The sequence below is a fragment of the Lycium barbarum genome, chromosome 3, assembly GCF_019175385.1.
Source record: "Lycium barbarum isolate Lr01 chromosome 3, ASM1917538v2, whole genome shotgun sequence".
Taxonomy (NCBI): domain Eukaryota; kingdom Viridiplantae; phylum Streptophyta; class Magnoliopsida; order Solanales; family Solanaceae; genus Lycium; species Lycium barbarum.
The window spans coordinates 100,672,612-100,685,350 of record NC_083339.1 but is presented as its reverse complement, the minus strand read 5'-3'; the positions used below and the strand labels follow the sequence as shown (position 1 = coordinate 100,685,350).

Genomic DNA, 12,739 nt, shown 5'->3' with positions numbered 1-12,739 from the left:
CATTACTTGTATAGAGTCCATGTCAACAACTATACAGACCATAAAACCTTCAATATATATTCAAGCAAAAGGACCTGAATTTGAGGCAACGAAGGTGGTTCAAATTACTAAAGGATTACGATGCCGAAATTTAATATCACCCCGACAAAGCTAATGTTGTAGCTAATGCTCTAAGTCCCAAATCAATGGGCTGTCTATTGTATGTGCCAGCGGAAAAATTTGAAACGACCAGAGAAATTTATCGCTTAGTAAATCTGGGAGTTCGCTTACTGGATTCAAAAGACACTGGGATTACTTATATCCCAATCGATTCATTCCTCAGATGTAAAGACTCAACAGAATGAAAATCCAGTTTTGGCTAATATTATGGAAGGAGTGCAACAAAATCAGATCTCAGCCTTTGAACAGAATTCAAATGGGGTTCTCAAACATCGAGGCTGTTTATGCGTTCCAAATGTAACCAGGCTTCGGGACAGGATCTTGTCAAAATTTCATTACTCCCGGCATTCAATTCATCCCGGATCCACCAAGATGTATCATGACCTCAAGGGCTTTTATTGGTGAAATGGTATGAAGAAAGACATTGCTAACTTTGTAGCTCAATGCCCCACTTGCCAACAAGTAAAGATCGAACATCAGAAACCCAGTGGCTTATTACAAGAAATGGAGATCCCAGCGTGGAAGCAGGAAGTGATTATTATGGATTTTATCACGGGATTGCTCCGTTCTCATCGCAAATTTGATTCTATTTGGGTGATCATTGATAGGTTAACAAAATCAACCTGTTTCTTGCCTGTAAGAACCACCTATGCTACTGAAGACTATGCTAAATTGTATCTTAAGGAGATTGTGCGTCTTCACAGCATTCCTGTGTCCATTATTTCTGACAGAGGCGCTCAGTTTATGGCAAAGTTCTGGAAATCTTTTCAGGAAAGTCTTGGTACTCGAGTAAGTCTTAGTACAACTTTCTATCCGCAGTCAGACGGGTAAGTTGAGCGGACTATTCAGACTTTGGAAGATATGTTGCGAGCCTGTGTACTGGATTTCCAAGGAAGTTGCGATGATCATTTGCCTCTGATAGAGTTTTCTTATAACAATAGCTACCATGCCAGTATCAAAATTGCTCCGTACGAGGTTTTATATAGCAGAAAATGTAGGTCTCCTGCTGGTTGGTTTGAAGTGGAGAAGCAAACTTATTCGGGCCAAACCTTATTCATCAGGATATTAAAAAGGTAAATCTTAATCAGGAACGGTTACACACAGCTCAGAGTCATCAGAAATCTTATGCGGATGTACGATGACGAGAATTGGAGCTTCAAGTAGGTGAATAGGTGTTTCTGAAAATATCACCTATGAAGGGTGTGATGCGGTTTGGCAAGAAAGGGAAGCTTAATCCTCGATATATCGAACCTTATAGGATCGTCCGAAAGGTAGGCTAGTTAGCCTTTGAATTGGAACTACCATCAGAACTGCAAGCAGTTCATCTAGTTTTTCATGTATCCATGCTGAGAAAATGTATTGGAGACGCCTCCAAAATCGTACCTGTTGATGATATACAAGTTACGAAAAATTTGACATACGAGGAAGAACCAATGGATATTCTCGACAGACAAATCCGCAGGCTCAGAAACAAATATGTGGTTTCAGTAAAGGTTCTATGGAGGAGTAAAGATAGGGAAGAGATGACGTGGAAAGAGGAAGCAGAAATGAAGTCCAACTATCCCCATTTATTCACTGCCATAGATGATACCATTCCGGAGGATCCTTGCAAGATTCTGCTTTACCCGCAAATTATTTATAAGGTAAAAGTTATGTCTGAACCCTTGAGAATCAATATGACGAGAAATATTTTTCTAATCATTGTTTGATTACATGCCACTAATTATGGTATTCTATAGGTCTTGTTAATTTGTGATATGCAGGAGATTAGTAGTGCTCTGATCACAAGAGATACGTTGCTAAAGACCCGTAAAAATTTGAAAAATATGATTACCCCTCAGGTATTCCAACATTCGAGGACGAATGTTTTTCAAGGGGTGAGAATGTTACACCTCATAGTTTTGTACGTGAAATCTATTAGGTATCAGCCGTGGTAAGTGTAGACCCTGGAGGATTCACTTGGATATATGAGATCGTATGCACATATCTTATGGTTACGAGGTTTTAAGTCCATATAATAAGTTACGAAAGGATTGGAGGGCAAGTGAATCAAAAAAATTAAGTTTGTTGGACTTTGGGAAAATATGAGGGGCAATTTTGGCCCTACTTGAGGAAAGGATATCTTTTAGTATATGAAGAGTTTTGGAGTGAAACAAAAGCCTAAATTGATGTTTGGGAAGTCTAGTTTCTATCGCAACAAACAGCGTGTTGATCTGACATCGGAATAGACAATTATGAGTATTTTAAGACGGATGGCCAGTGCACGGCTGAACCCTGCGTGAACGCGCTAGAAGGTGGCGCGAGTGCGCAGAGTAGCACTAGGAAACTCTGCGCGAACGCGTCCCAAGGTAGCGCGAACGTGCAGAAGGATTTTAGAGTTGGTGCCAATTGACTCTAATCCACTATATAAGGGTTGAAACCCCCATTTTTCTCCATAATAATTTCCCCAAATATTCTAGAAAGCTCAGCAAACATATGAGAGCTTATATACAACACAAGAGTGAGGATTTTGAGTAATTTCAAGTGACCGAATATTAATTGAGGTCCGGGTAACGTAGAGTCGCGAATATAGTTTTGTCTTGCGTTGGAGTTGACTTGGATTTGAAGTAAATATTGAAGATCTTCCCATTCTAGTAAAGGTAAGGTATGAATATCTCTTTATTAATATTGATTTAGGAATATTTACGAGAATAAGAGTTATAAATTGTTGTGTTGGTATTGTTGGCTTATGGATTAACGTTTGAAGAAAGCTTTGGATGAAATTATACATATTTATCTTGTAGAATCTTGATGATATTGTTGTTGGTATTGTTGGGGGTTGTTTTGGTATTTGGAGGAAGTAGATAATATAGGGGAAATGCTGCCCAAATTTTCGTAACCCGAATTATCCTTCGACGTTTAACGCATCTAAATTGATGAAGGAATATGATTAAAGGTATATTTCTCAATATATAGGTTCGGGTGAAGGGAAAGCAGCAGAGTAAGGGATCCTTTTAAGCGGTGTCTTGACGAATAAGGTATGTAAGGTGTTTGTTCCTCTCTTTCCTTGGCACGAATCCAAATAAAGCATGAACATGAACGTTCCATAACAAACCACTCCATTCCTATGTCATATAGCTCAAATCTTGATGTCTTAGTTATTTGATTGATTCTTGGTGTATTATCATGGTTATCGTCATTAAGTTATTTCTTTGGATTGGATATGAATTACCATAATTTATTAGGAGATCACCGACCTTATGTCACTCCGACTGTGTAGTGTCTTTTATTGGGCTCTCGTGGATGCTCTTTACATTGTGCATATGTATCATAATATATTTATGGATCGGGCCGTACGTTCCTCGACACTAACATAATATATTTATGGATCGGGCGATACGTTCCTCGGCACTAACATATGATATTTATGGATCGGGCCGTACGTTCCTCGGCACTAACATATGATATTTATGGATCGGACCGTATGTTCCTCGACACTAACATATATGGATCAGGTTGTATGTTCCACAACACTAACATTTATGGATCGGGTTGCACGTTCCGCAACACTAACCCTTATATTATATATATATATATATATGCGCTTACTTACATATGATTTTTAAGATTCATGCATTACATATTGTATGTTCTCAGATGACAGGTTACCTCTACTCTCTTTATATTTCCATCCTACTTATGTTATTGCTTCCAGCCTTACATACTCAGTATTTTACCCGTACTGACGTCCCATTGCACGGGACGCTGCATTTCGTGCTGCAGGCTCTAACAGAGTTATTGGAGAGCATCCGTAGTAGGACTTCCACCTTCAGCGGTGTCAGCAAGTGCCACTACTCTAGACTTGCTATCTTTTGGGTACTTTTCTGCTAGTGTAATACATGTTCATATGTACTCTCTTAGAGGCTCATAGACATAGTGGGGTATGTAAGTATTATGTTTGGTCATGTTGGCCTTGTTATGGTCTGTTATACTTTCCTGTTAGCCTTGCCGGCTTTATGATATTCGTGAAATTGTAGCGACCTTGTCGGTGCGCATATATACATACATATTGGATCATCGGATATTTCTATCTTGAGCGTGTTCTGCGTGCAGGTGTATGCTAAGTTATAGCATATGGTATTCAAGGTAATCGTTAAGTCAGGTGGTTCCCGACATATGAGTCGGAGCCCGTCATACTCCTCGTTGGGGGTGTGACACTTAAAATCATGGAAACCTAATCACAATTGGACCTTCAATTTGATCCATTTACACTAAACCCATTTCCATGAAAAGCCCCTTATTTCTAAGTCAAATCGTGGAAGGAATTAATAAATAATGGATGGAATCATAGGGAAATGCTTAGATTAAGGTTTAACATCTTATCCCACTGATGAATCTTAAAGATAGCACTTGAAATCACTTCGAATCTGAGCACTCTAGCTCCCAAAATTGATTAAGGAAGAATGGGGTTCGAAATAAGATTTTATTCTATCAAGGTCAAAAATGCCCTTCGCGACCGCGAGGCCCAGCTCTCTATCGCTGTCCGCCCCGACACAGCTTCTCGCAAATGCGAGGAACCCGCTCAACCTGGTCATCTCATCACGAATGCAATGAACCAGCTCAACTCAGCCCAACCCCATTTCCCCTTCGCGAACGCGAGACTCACCAAAGCCCAGGCTTTGCAATCAGGGTCCCTGCATCGCGATCGCGATAAAGGAAAGCAACAACAGTTGTAACCAGAAAATCTGGTTTCTCCAATTGTCGATCCAACACCCAAAATTCATCCAGAACGCCCCGGACACAAAACAAATATGCATTTCAGCCATAAAACACGCTACGTACCTACTCGACCACTCGAAATTCCTAATAGCAGTCACCTTGACCCGCTGTTGACATAGGTCAACTCCAATTCTTCAAAATACTAAATTCTCATCCAACGACTCAAATCACACATGAATACCTCGGGACTCGAATCAACAGTCCAACTAAGTCAAAAGTCACATTCTAGATCTAATGGAATCGATGAAACATCAAAAATGACGCATTTACCCCCAATATTAACTTTGGTCAAACATCTTCGTTTCTTTAACTTAGAAACTTCCTATTTCACCAAAACCAATCCAAAGCTTGTCCGATTGCCTCAGGAACCGCACCACCCATCCTCGCAAGTCAAAAATACCAAAATGAAACTAAGAGAAGGGTATTTTGGGAAAAATACTGTAAAAAGCTTAAAACGACTAAATAAGTCGTTATATCAGATAACACTTAAATAAGTGTTCGTCCTCGAACTGTGAAGGATAAAAGAAGTTGGCGATATCTATACCACATATCCGACTCATTCTTCCAAGTAGCATCCTCAACTAGATGATGCCTACATTGCATTTTTACTGAAGCTATCTCTTTTGACCTCAACTTTTGAACCTGCCTATCCAAAATAATTATCGGCTCCTCCTCTAAAGATAAATACTAATCAAGTAATACCGAATCCCATTGAATCACATGAAAAACTAGATTAACACTCGATAAACCAGTAGGTAAAGCCAACTCATAGGCCACTTCACCAATACATTGAACAATCTCAAAAGGACCAATATACCTCGGTCTCAACTTTCCCTTCTTATCAAACCTCATCACACCCTTCATGGGTGAAACCTTTAACATAACTTGCTCCCCAAACATGAAATCTAACTCACGAACTTTCTGATCCACATAACTCTTTTACCTACTCTGAGCTGTGAGAAGTCTTTCCTGAATCAATTGAAACTTATCCATGGAATCTCTCAACAAATCTACACCCTGAGGCCTAACCTCAAAAGCATGAAAACAACCAATCGGAGAACAACACCTCCTACCATACAAAGCCTCAAATGGTGCCATCTTAATAATTGAATGATCGTTGTTGGTGTAAGAAAACTCCGCCAAGGGAAGAAACTGATCCCAGTGACCACCGAAGTAAATTACAAAAGCCCGCAACATATCCTCGAGAACCTGATCAGTCTGAGGGTGCAAAGGTGTACTAAGCTCCACTCTAGTACGAAACTCCTTTTGGCATAGGCAGCCAGAAATGAGATGTAAATTGTGTGCCTCTATCCGACATGATAGAAATTAGTACTTCATGCAAATTATTTCTCGAATGTAAATTTCAGCCAACTTCTCTGAATTATAGGTAGTCTGAACTGGAATGAAATATGCAGATTTGGTCAACCTGTCCACAATGACCCAAATAGCATCAAACTTGCCCAAAGTTCGTGGCAATCCTACCACAGAGTTCGTAGCAATCCGCTCACACTTCCACTCGGGTATGGGCATCATCTGAATCACACCACCAGGATTCTGGTGCTCATACTTCACTTGTTGATAATTTAAACTGTCAAGACCAAACCGGAGGGCCATGACGGGCACCCGGGGCTAACCTAACGAGCACCACAAAACGTACGTACATCTCATAGTCATATCTGAGTGGGCCATAATGCTAACTCATAGATATCATAAGTTGCAAAAGACACAAGCCCAAAAGATATATATATATACACACATATACATCATTAGACTGAACTAAAGTATACAAGCCGACAAGGCTATCAAACCAATGATACAACAAAATGTAGACCGGAAAGGTCATAGAACATCTAATTGTGCATATCTGTCTACGAGCCTCTACTGGAGTGCATAACATAATAAGGACGAGACGGGACCCCGCCATGCCCATATGTTTACAAAAGAGTCATACCAAGCCGAGCTGTAACTCCGGAACTAGTGGAGTGCTCTTGTACAATCGTTGAGAAGTAAGCCTAAAGGTCTGAACCGTCTCCCTGTCTACCTGCGGGCATGAACATAGTGTCCACAAACAAAAGGACGTCAGTACGAACAATGTACCGAGTATGTAAGGCATGGAAATACAACATAATAAAGATATAAAGGTAACATGAGATAAGAGAGAATAACATGTACATCTGAATGACTCTTAAGGCAGACGTTATGCATGCTTTCCTTTTAAAAAAAACATTTTTATACATATACATATATATATCATAATACCATACCCGGCCATAATAGGCTTGGTGTCATCCATACTCGGCCATGATAGGCTCATTGTTATCCATACCCAACTACAGTGGTATGCACAATAGGTGTCGTACTTGATCGACTATAGCGCGGCTCGGTGTCAGAAAATAGCTAAATATATATATAAAGAATGCATGAGAGCTCAAAGAAACGTTACAACTCTATCAGAGTGATGTAAGGTCGGTAACCTTCGATTACCATTATGGAGCTATCATCATGAACATATCTCACCTTGAAGGAACAATAACCATAAGATGAGATCAACATCAATAAATAAGATCAATAATCATAAGACAAGACCAATAATCATGAGATAAGATCAATAACATCATAAGAAGATCAAGAACATAAGCTTCTACTATTTCTAAGAGTGGAGTTATTATGAAAGACATTCGTATATGTTCTTATCAATATGACCATGCCAAAGGAAAGAAAGGAACAACCATACATATCTTGTCGTCTATTTAACCACTCAACGGCTATCCTCCCGAGCTTGAAAATCTGCATTCAAGATGGTTCATACTAAGGTTAAGTCATTGAAACTCTCATAAGGTCAAACTAAATTAGTTGGTAAGCTTACAAAAATCGGGCAACATTTCCCCTATATCATCTACTTCCATCAACTCCAAAACAAATCTCAAACAACAACAAAACATCAACAACACCATAGCCAAAAGATTACATTCAAATTATACTCAATTTAGTCCCAAAACTTCTTTTCATAATCAATACATAACAACAACTTCAACACAACATCTTATGACCCTTTTCTTCAAATCTTAGCATAATTACCACATAAACACATAAACATGAAACTAGGATGAAATCTTACCTCAAAATTCAAGAACACTTCAATTCCAAGGTCACTTCACCTTAAAATACCCTCTAAAACTTCTACAAGAAGAAGAGGCAAGTTTAAACCTCACTTTGAAACCCTAAGTACTTTGATCTTCACTTTGATCTTTGATTTAGACTTGGAGAAGTGTTTGAATATGTTGGCAGAGGTTTCTAGAGCTCTCTTGAACTTGGGGTTATGTTTAAAATGACTTAAAATGAAGAGGGGTCGTTGTATTTAAAATCATCAAAATTCACCGACATTGGAAAATATGGACCGTATCTACTGGCCGTATAAAATTATACGGCCAACATGTTGTCCGTATAATTTGTTACACTCCATAATAATCCGTGCTACTTGAAGTAAAACAAGAAAAAAATGAGTTATGAAGGTTCAAGGAAAGTTAGTCGAGTTAGTAAGAATATCGTTATATATATGGTTGCCTTAAGTATCCCGAGGTGACATGGTAACCTAAAGGATTTCAAATCATGTTATGAGTATGTATATGAGTGTGTATATGTATGTATAAGAGGTTACATGAGGTTGGAAGAGGATTAGAAGTTAAACGAAATGAATCGGAACAACTTCAGTAAACATTTCAGACCCGATTTTAGCCTATATTGTAGGAGGCATATCTCCTAGCATATGAGGAGTTTTAAGGTGTTTCAAAATCCTAAAATTAAGTTCATCGAGTCTAGTTTCCAACGCAACAAACCGCTCATCAAAATGATATCGGGATAAGGAGATATGGACGATTCAATTTGGGCTGGCAGGGAAGCAAGTTTGGACCCGACCCAAACACTCATATTTCGGCCCATGAGGCCCATTAAACTTAATATATAAGCCACCACTTTTCCCTATATCACTTCACACGACTTAAACAGATCCAAGAACCCTTATTTTCTCTCCCAAACCCCCTTTCTAATTGAGCCATCATATAAGCTAAATCCTAGACCCTTGACATGATATTAGTTAAAGAGAAGTTGTAGCCTAAGTTTTCCTTGTGTTGTAAGCAAGAAGCTGGAAAGAGGAACAAGATTCTTGAAGATTCTGATTGTTAAAGGTAATTTCAACCTCCTACTCATGTTATTAATTTGGATTAAAGGTTTAATATGGTGTATACATGGAGGAAACGTTGATATACAAGCGATATATGTACTTAGATGTTATCGTAAGTTAGGGACTGTTGTTGTTGAAGTTGAAGTGGGCTGTGTGCTATAAACTTAGGTGAAATGATGCTTAATATTCTTGTACATGTATTGGAAATGGATTGAATGTGTTGTAGTATGGATAAATGAATGAAAATCATGAAGTTGTTGTAGTTGTGTTGAAGCCGTGTGAGGGGGCTGTTTTAGAGGAATTTGTGGACTGTTTTGTGTCACATTTTGATTGTTGTTGTTATGGACATTGTGGTGTATTGTGTGCATGTTGAATATGTGAATTAAGGTGTTAAAGAAATGAATTATGTTTAAGCATATAAGCAGTCCAAAACAGTGGACTGTTTTAGTGCTAGAGGTGAATTTGTATGTGTTGAGTGTTGATTCTTGTTGTGAACGTTCAGTGAAAGTGAAGTGCAATGATTCAGGTCGAAATTGGAATGAATTGTGGGCTGTTATAAGAATGTAAATGATGCTAAAACAGTTCCAAGGATCATGAAAGTAATGTCATTAAACATGTTGTTGTCGTTGTAAGGTTTTAGTGTCGACAATGTAGCTATTTGCATACGAATTTGGTGATATATTTATCTTGTGACTGCTGGTCGTATTTTACTGAAATTATATGAAATGAAGACATGAAATAATGTGTAAGAATCATATGTGGTTTGCTTGGTATGTTCGTAAACGTTTGCAAGAATTCCGGGCACCTTTATGTTGTTGGTTAGGGACTGTTTTGGGCGTGTTGATTGGTTAGGGACTGTTTTGGGCGTGTTGTGGTTAGGAACTGTTTTGGACATGTTGTATTCTTTAAATTGGAAATACTAATGATAGTTAAGAATATATATTGTATTTACGTTGTTTGGGTTGTTGTAAAGTTGTTACACGAAAACGTTAAGGCTACGGATTATTAGGAGTAAATTGAGAATGTAGTAGTCGTATGTGAATCGTTATGGAATGTTGTGAATGTGGGCTATTTGGAATGTTATGTGGGCTGTCCGGATTGGTATTGAACATGTGATTATTGATGTTGGGGTGGTTGTATGTAGTTGATTTGAATGCGAACGAAACGTCGTCTAAATGTTTGAAAGGGATTGTTGACGTTAAAGTACGTATTGAATTCCCTCGTAGACTAATTGTAGCTCTTGATGTCTTGATATAGGATAAGTGTTTTTGGGCAGCAAGTACAAGTTATAATACGACTAAACGCTAAAGGTATGTAAAGCTTATTCCTTCTTTTCTTGGCATGTCCTAGACGTAAGTATGAAATGATATGAACCTTGGGGTAAATTCTATTCTCTAGTTCCATGCATGACTTATGATTCTATATTTCCTTACTGCTATTGTCACGAGCCTACTACATGATTGACTAATGAATGATGTATAGAAGTTCCTACTCTTAAAAGAATGGCATGAATAGAAGTATACTTGATTTTCAAAAGCTACATCATGAAAATTGATACATGTACATGAAAGCTGAAACGTTCCTTGCTATGGCTTATAATGAGAGTTGAAAAGAATTGAATATGATTATTATCCCAATACTTTAGAGCTGGTTAGTTGCTTATCTATTGAGTCTCAAAAGATGCATTTCATATATGTGGTTGCTTATTATTCTGCTCGTGCTTATCGCTATATCCTTCACTGAGTCCCGGGCCAGGACACGTTCTCGTGCGCACATCTACTATATTATTACCGAGTCCCTCATTAAAGGGCCGGGACACGTATATGTTTATGTTTATGATGCTATGACTATATTCACCGAGTCCCTCACTAGAGGGCCGGGACACGTTATATATATATGATGATATGATGATGTGATGATATTATGATATGGAGATGGTGGCCAGGAGGGCATATATATTCCTTATTACCGAGTCCCTTACGAAAGGGCCGGGACACGTCTATGTGCATGTTTATGATACTATGATTTTAATTACCGAGCCCCTCACTAGAGGGCCGGGACACGTATACATGTTATATACAGAATGATTATGCAGCTTTGATTACAAAACACTATATTGACATTGATATGAGAATGATACAGATGAAATATGTTCAAAGGCAAGTCTTTATGAAATTTTGTTAGGTGCATTGAGTCCTATACATCTTATCTCAGTATGAGTCTATCACTATGTTTCATGCTTTGCATGCTCAGTACATATTCCGTACTGACCCCCTTTCTTTGGGGGGCTGCGTTCATGCCCGCAGGTACAGACGTTCATTTCGGAGATCCGCCAGCTTAGGACACTTATTCAGCTATTTTGACTGCTCCTTTGTTCCGGAGCCTAGCTTGTGGTATAACTCCCTTATGCTGAATTCATATGAGTTTATTTGGGTACGGCGGGGCCCTGTCCCGCCATATGATATGGTCATTACTCTTAGAGGTCTGTGGACATTTGTGTGGGTCTGTTTATGGTTGTTGACGCGTTTTATGATTATGACATATGTTTGGGGCGTACCCATTCGTAATGGCAGCCTTGTCGGCTTGCATATATATGTATGTTTGGTATGTTGCATATCGTGGCAGCCTTGTCGGCTTGCGTAGGAATATATATATGTTGTTGTTTAAAAATTTTAATTATTCAGGAGACAGGTGCCTACGACATACAAAACAAAATATTTTGACAGCTTTAAAAAAACACCATACCTTTTTATACAAATAAGTTCATGACATACTAGTTATAAATGATTATAGTTAACAAGTGACATGAGTGTCCAATTCGGGCACTAGTCACGGCCTACGGGGTTGGGTCGTGACATAATTCCCCTTCAAAATTTCTGCTTTCTGTAAATTTTTAAATCCTTAAATACGGGCCATATCTCAAAATACAAACCATATCTCAATTATACGACCCATATCTTATTTTTCCCAAAAATAAATTTTGATGAACCTTTCCATTTTGATTCACTTATTCTCTAATCCTTCCGTAACTTACCAAACATGAGCTTAAACCCTTATAAGCATGTTAAGCATGTTCAACCTCGTATCAAAAACTATCCCGGGGTCCGAAACTAAGACAACTACCATACGACGGATCTAAATTTATAAAACTACAAGGTGTAACACAAACTCTGAGACACAAACTCCACTGTCTCTTTTCATTCGACACCACCCATAATGTTGCTTCAAGTCATAATATAACTTTGTAGCTCCTGGTTGAATAGAATACTTCAAACTATGAGCCTCCTCCATGATCAATCGAGTCAATCTCCCACTCTAGGAAAACAAATCTGACCCTTGATCCTCAAAACACCATCACCATCAAGAATCGCTTCTTTAACCTCACCTTGTAATACCTTTCACGAATCTTACACAATTTCAAATCACCAAACTACTGAGACCTAATCTGCTCTAATAAGAAAGATCGTGCCTCAATACAAGCTCTACTAGGCTCCTAAATAGCAAGTCTCACAAAATAATTAGCCAAAGACTGAACATCCATGGCCAAAAGATGTTCTCCCATATGAAAAAATGCTAGACCACCCATACTCACTGCCTTCCGACACGAGGCATCCTCCACTATATTGGCCTTGCCCGGGTGAT

The 12,739-nt window shown here is 38.6% G+C and overlaps 1 protein-coding gene and 1 long non-coding RNA gene across 2 annotated transcripts; both read left to right on the top strand.

Moving 5' to 3' along the window:
• Window positions 1–663: 663 nt before the first annotated feature.
• On the top strand, window positions 664–2,167 carry LOC132631056 (uncharacterized). The gene is made up of 5 exons (XM_060346654.1): window positions 664–986; window positions 1,101–1,168; window positions 1,468–1,802; window positions 1,923–2,000; window positions 2,081–2,167. The coding sequence occupies exons 1-5, from the start codon at window positions 664–666 to the stop codon at window positions 2,165–2,167; spliced, it is 891 nt and encodes a 296-aa protein (XP_060202637.1).
• A 6,730-nt stretch (window positions 2,168–8,897) lies between these two features.
• On the top strand, window positions 8,898–11,502 carry LOC132633964 (uncharacterized). The gene is made up of 3 exons (XR_009579978.1): window positions 8,898–9,101; window positions 10,355–10,407; window positions 11,404–11,502. It is a non-coding gene; the product is annotated as an uncharacterized LOC132633964 (long non-coding RNA).
• The last annotated feature ends 1,237 nt before the right edge of the window (window positions 11,503–12,739 follow it).

Excerpts from the sequence above, each read along its gene's own strand:
- LOC132631056 (XM_060346654.1), top strand. The coding sequence starts at position 664 with ATGGAGATCCCAGCGTGGAAGCAGGAAGTGATTATTATGGATTTTATC. Across the intron at positions 987-1,100 it reads TTCTATCCGCAGTCAGACGG|CTACCATGCCAGTATCAAAA; the intron begins GTAAGTTGAGCG and ends TTATAACAATAG. Across the intron at positions 2,001-2,080 it reads AAAATATGATTACCCCTCAG|GTATCAGCCGTGGTAAGTGT; the intron begins GTATTCCAACAT and ends GAAATCTATTAG.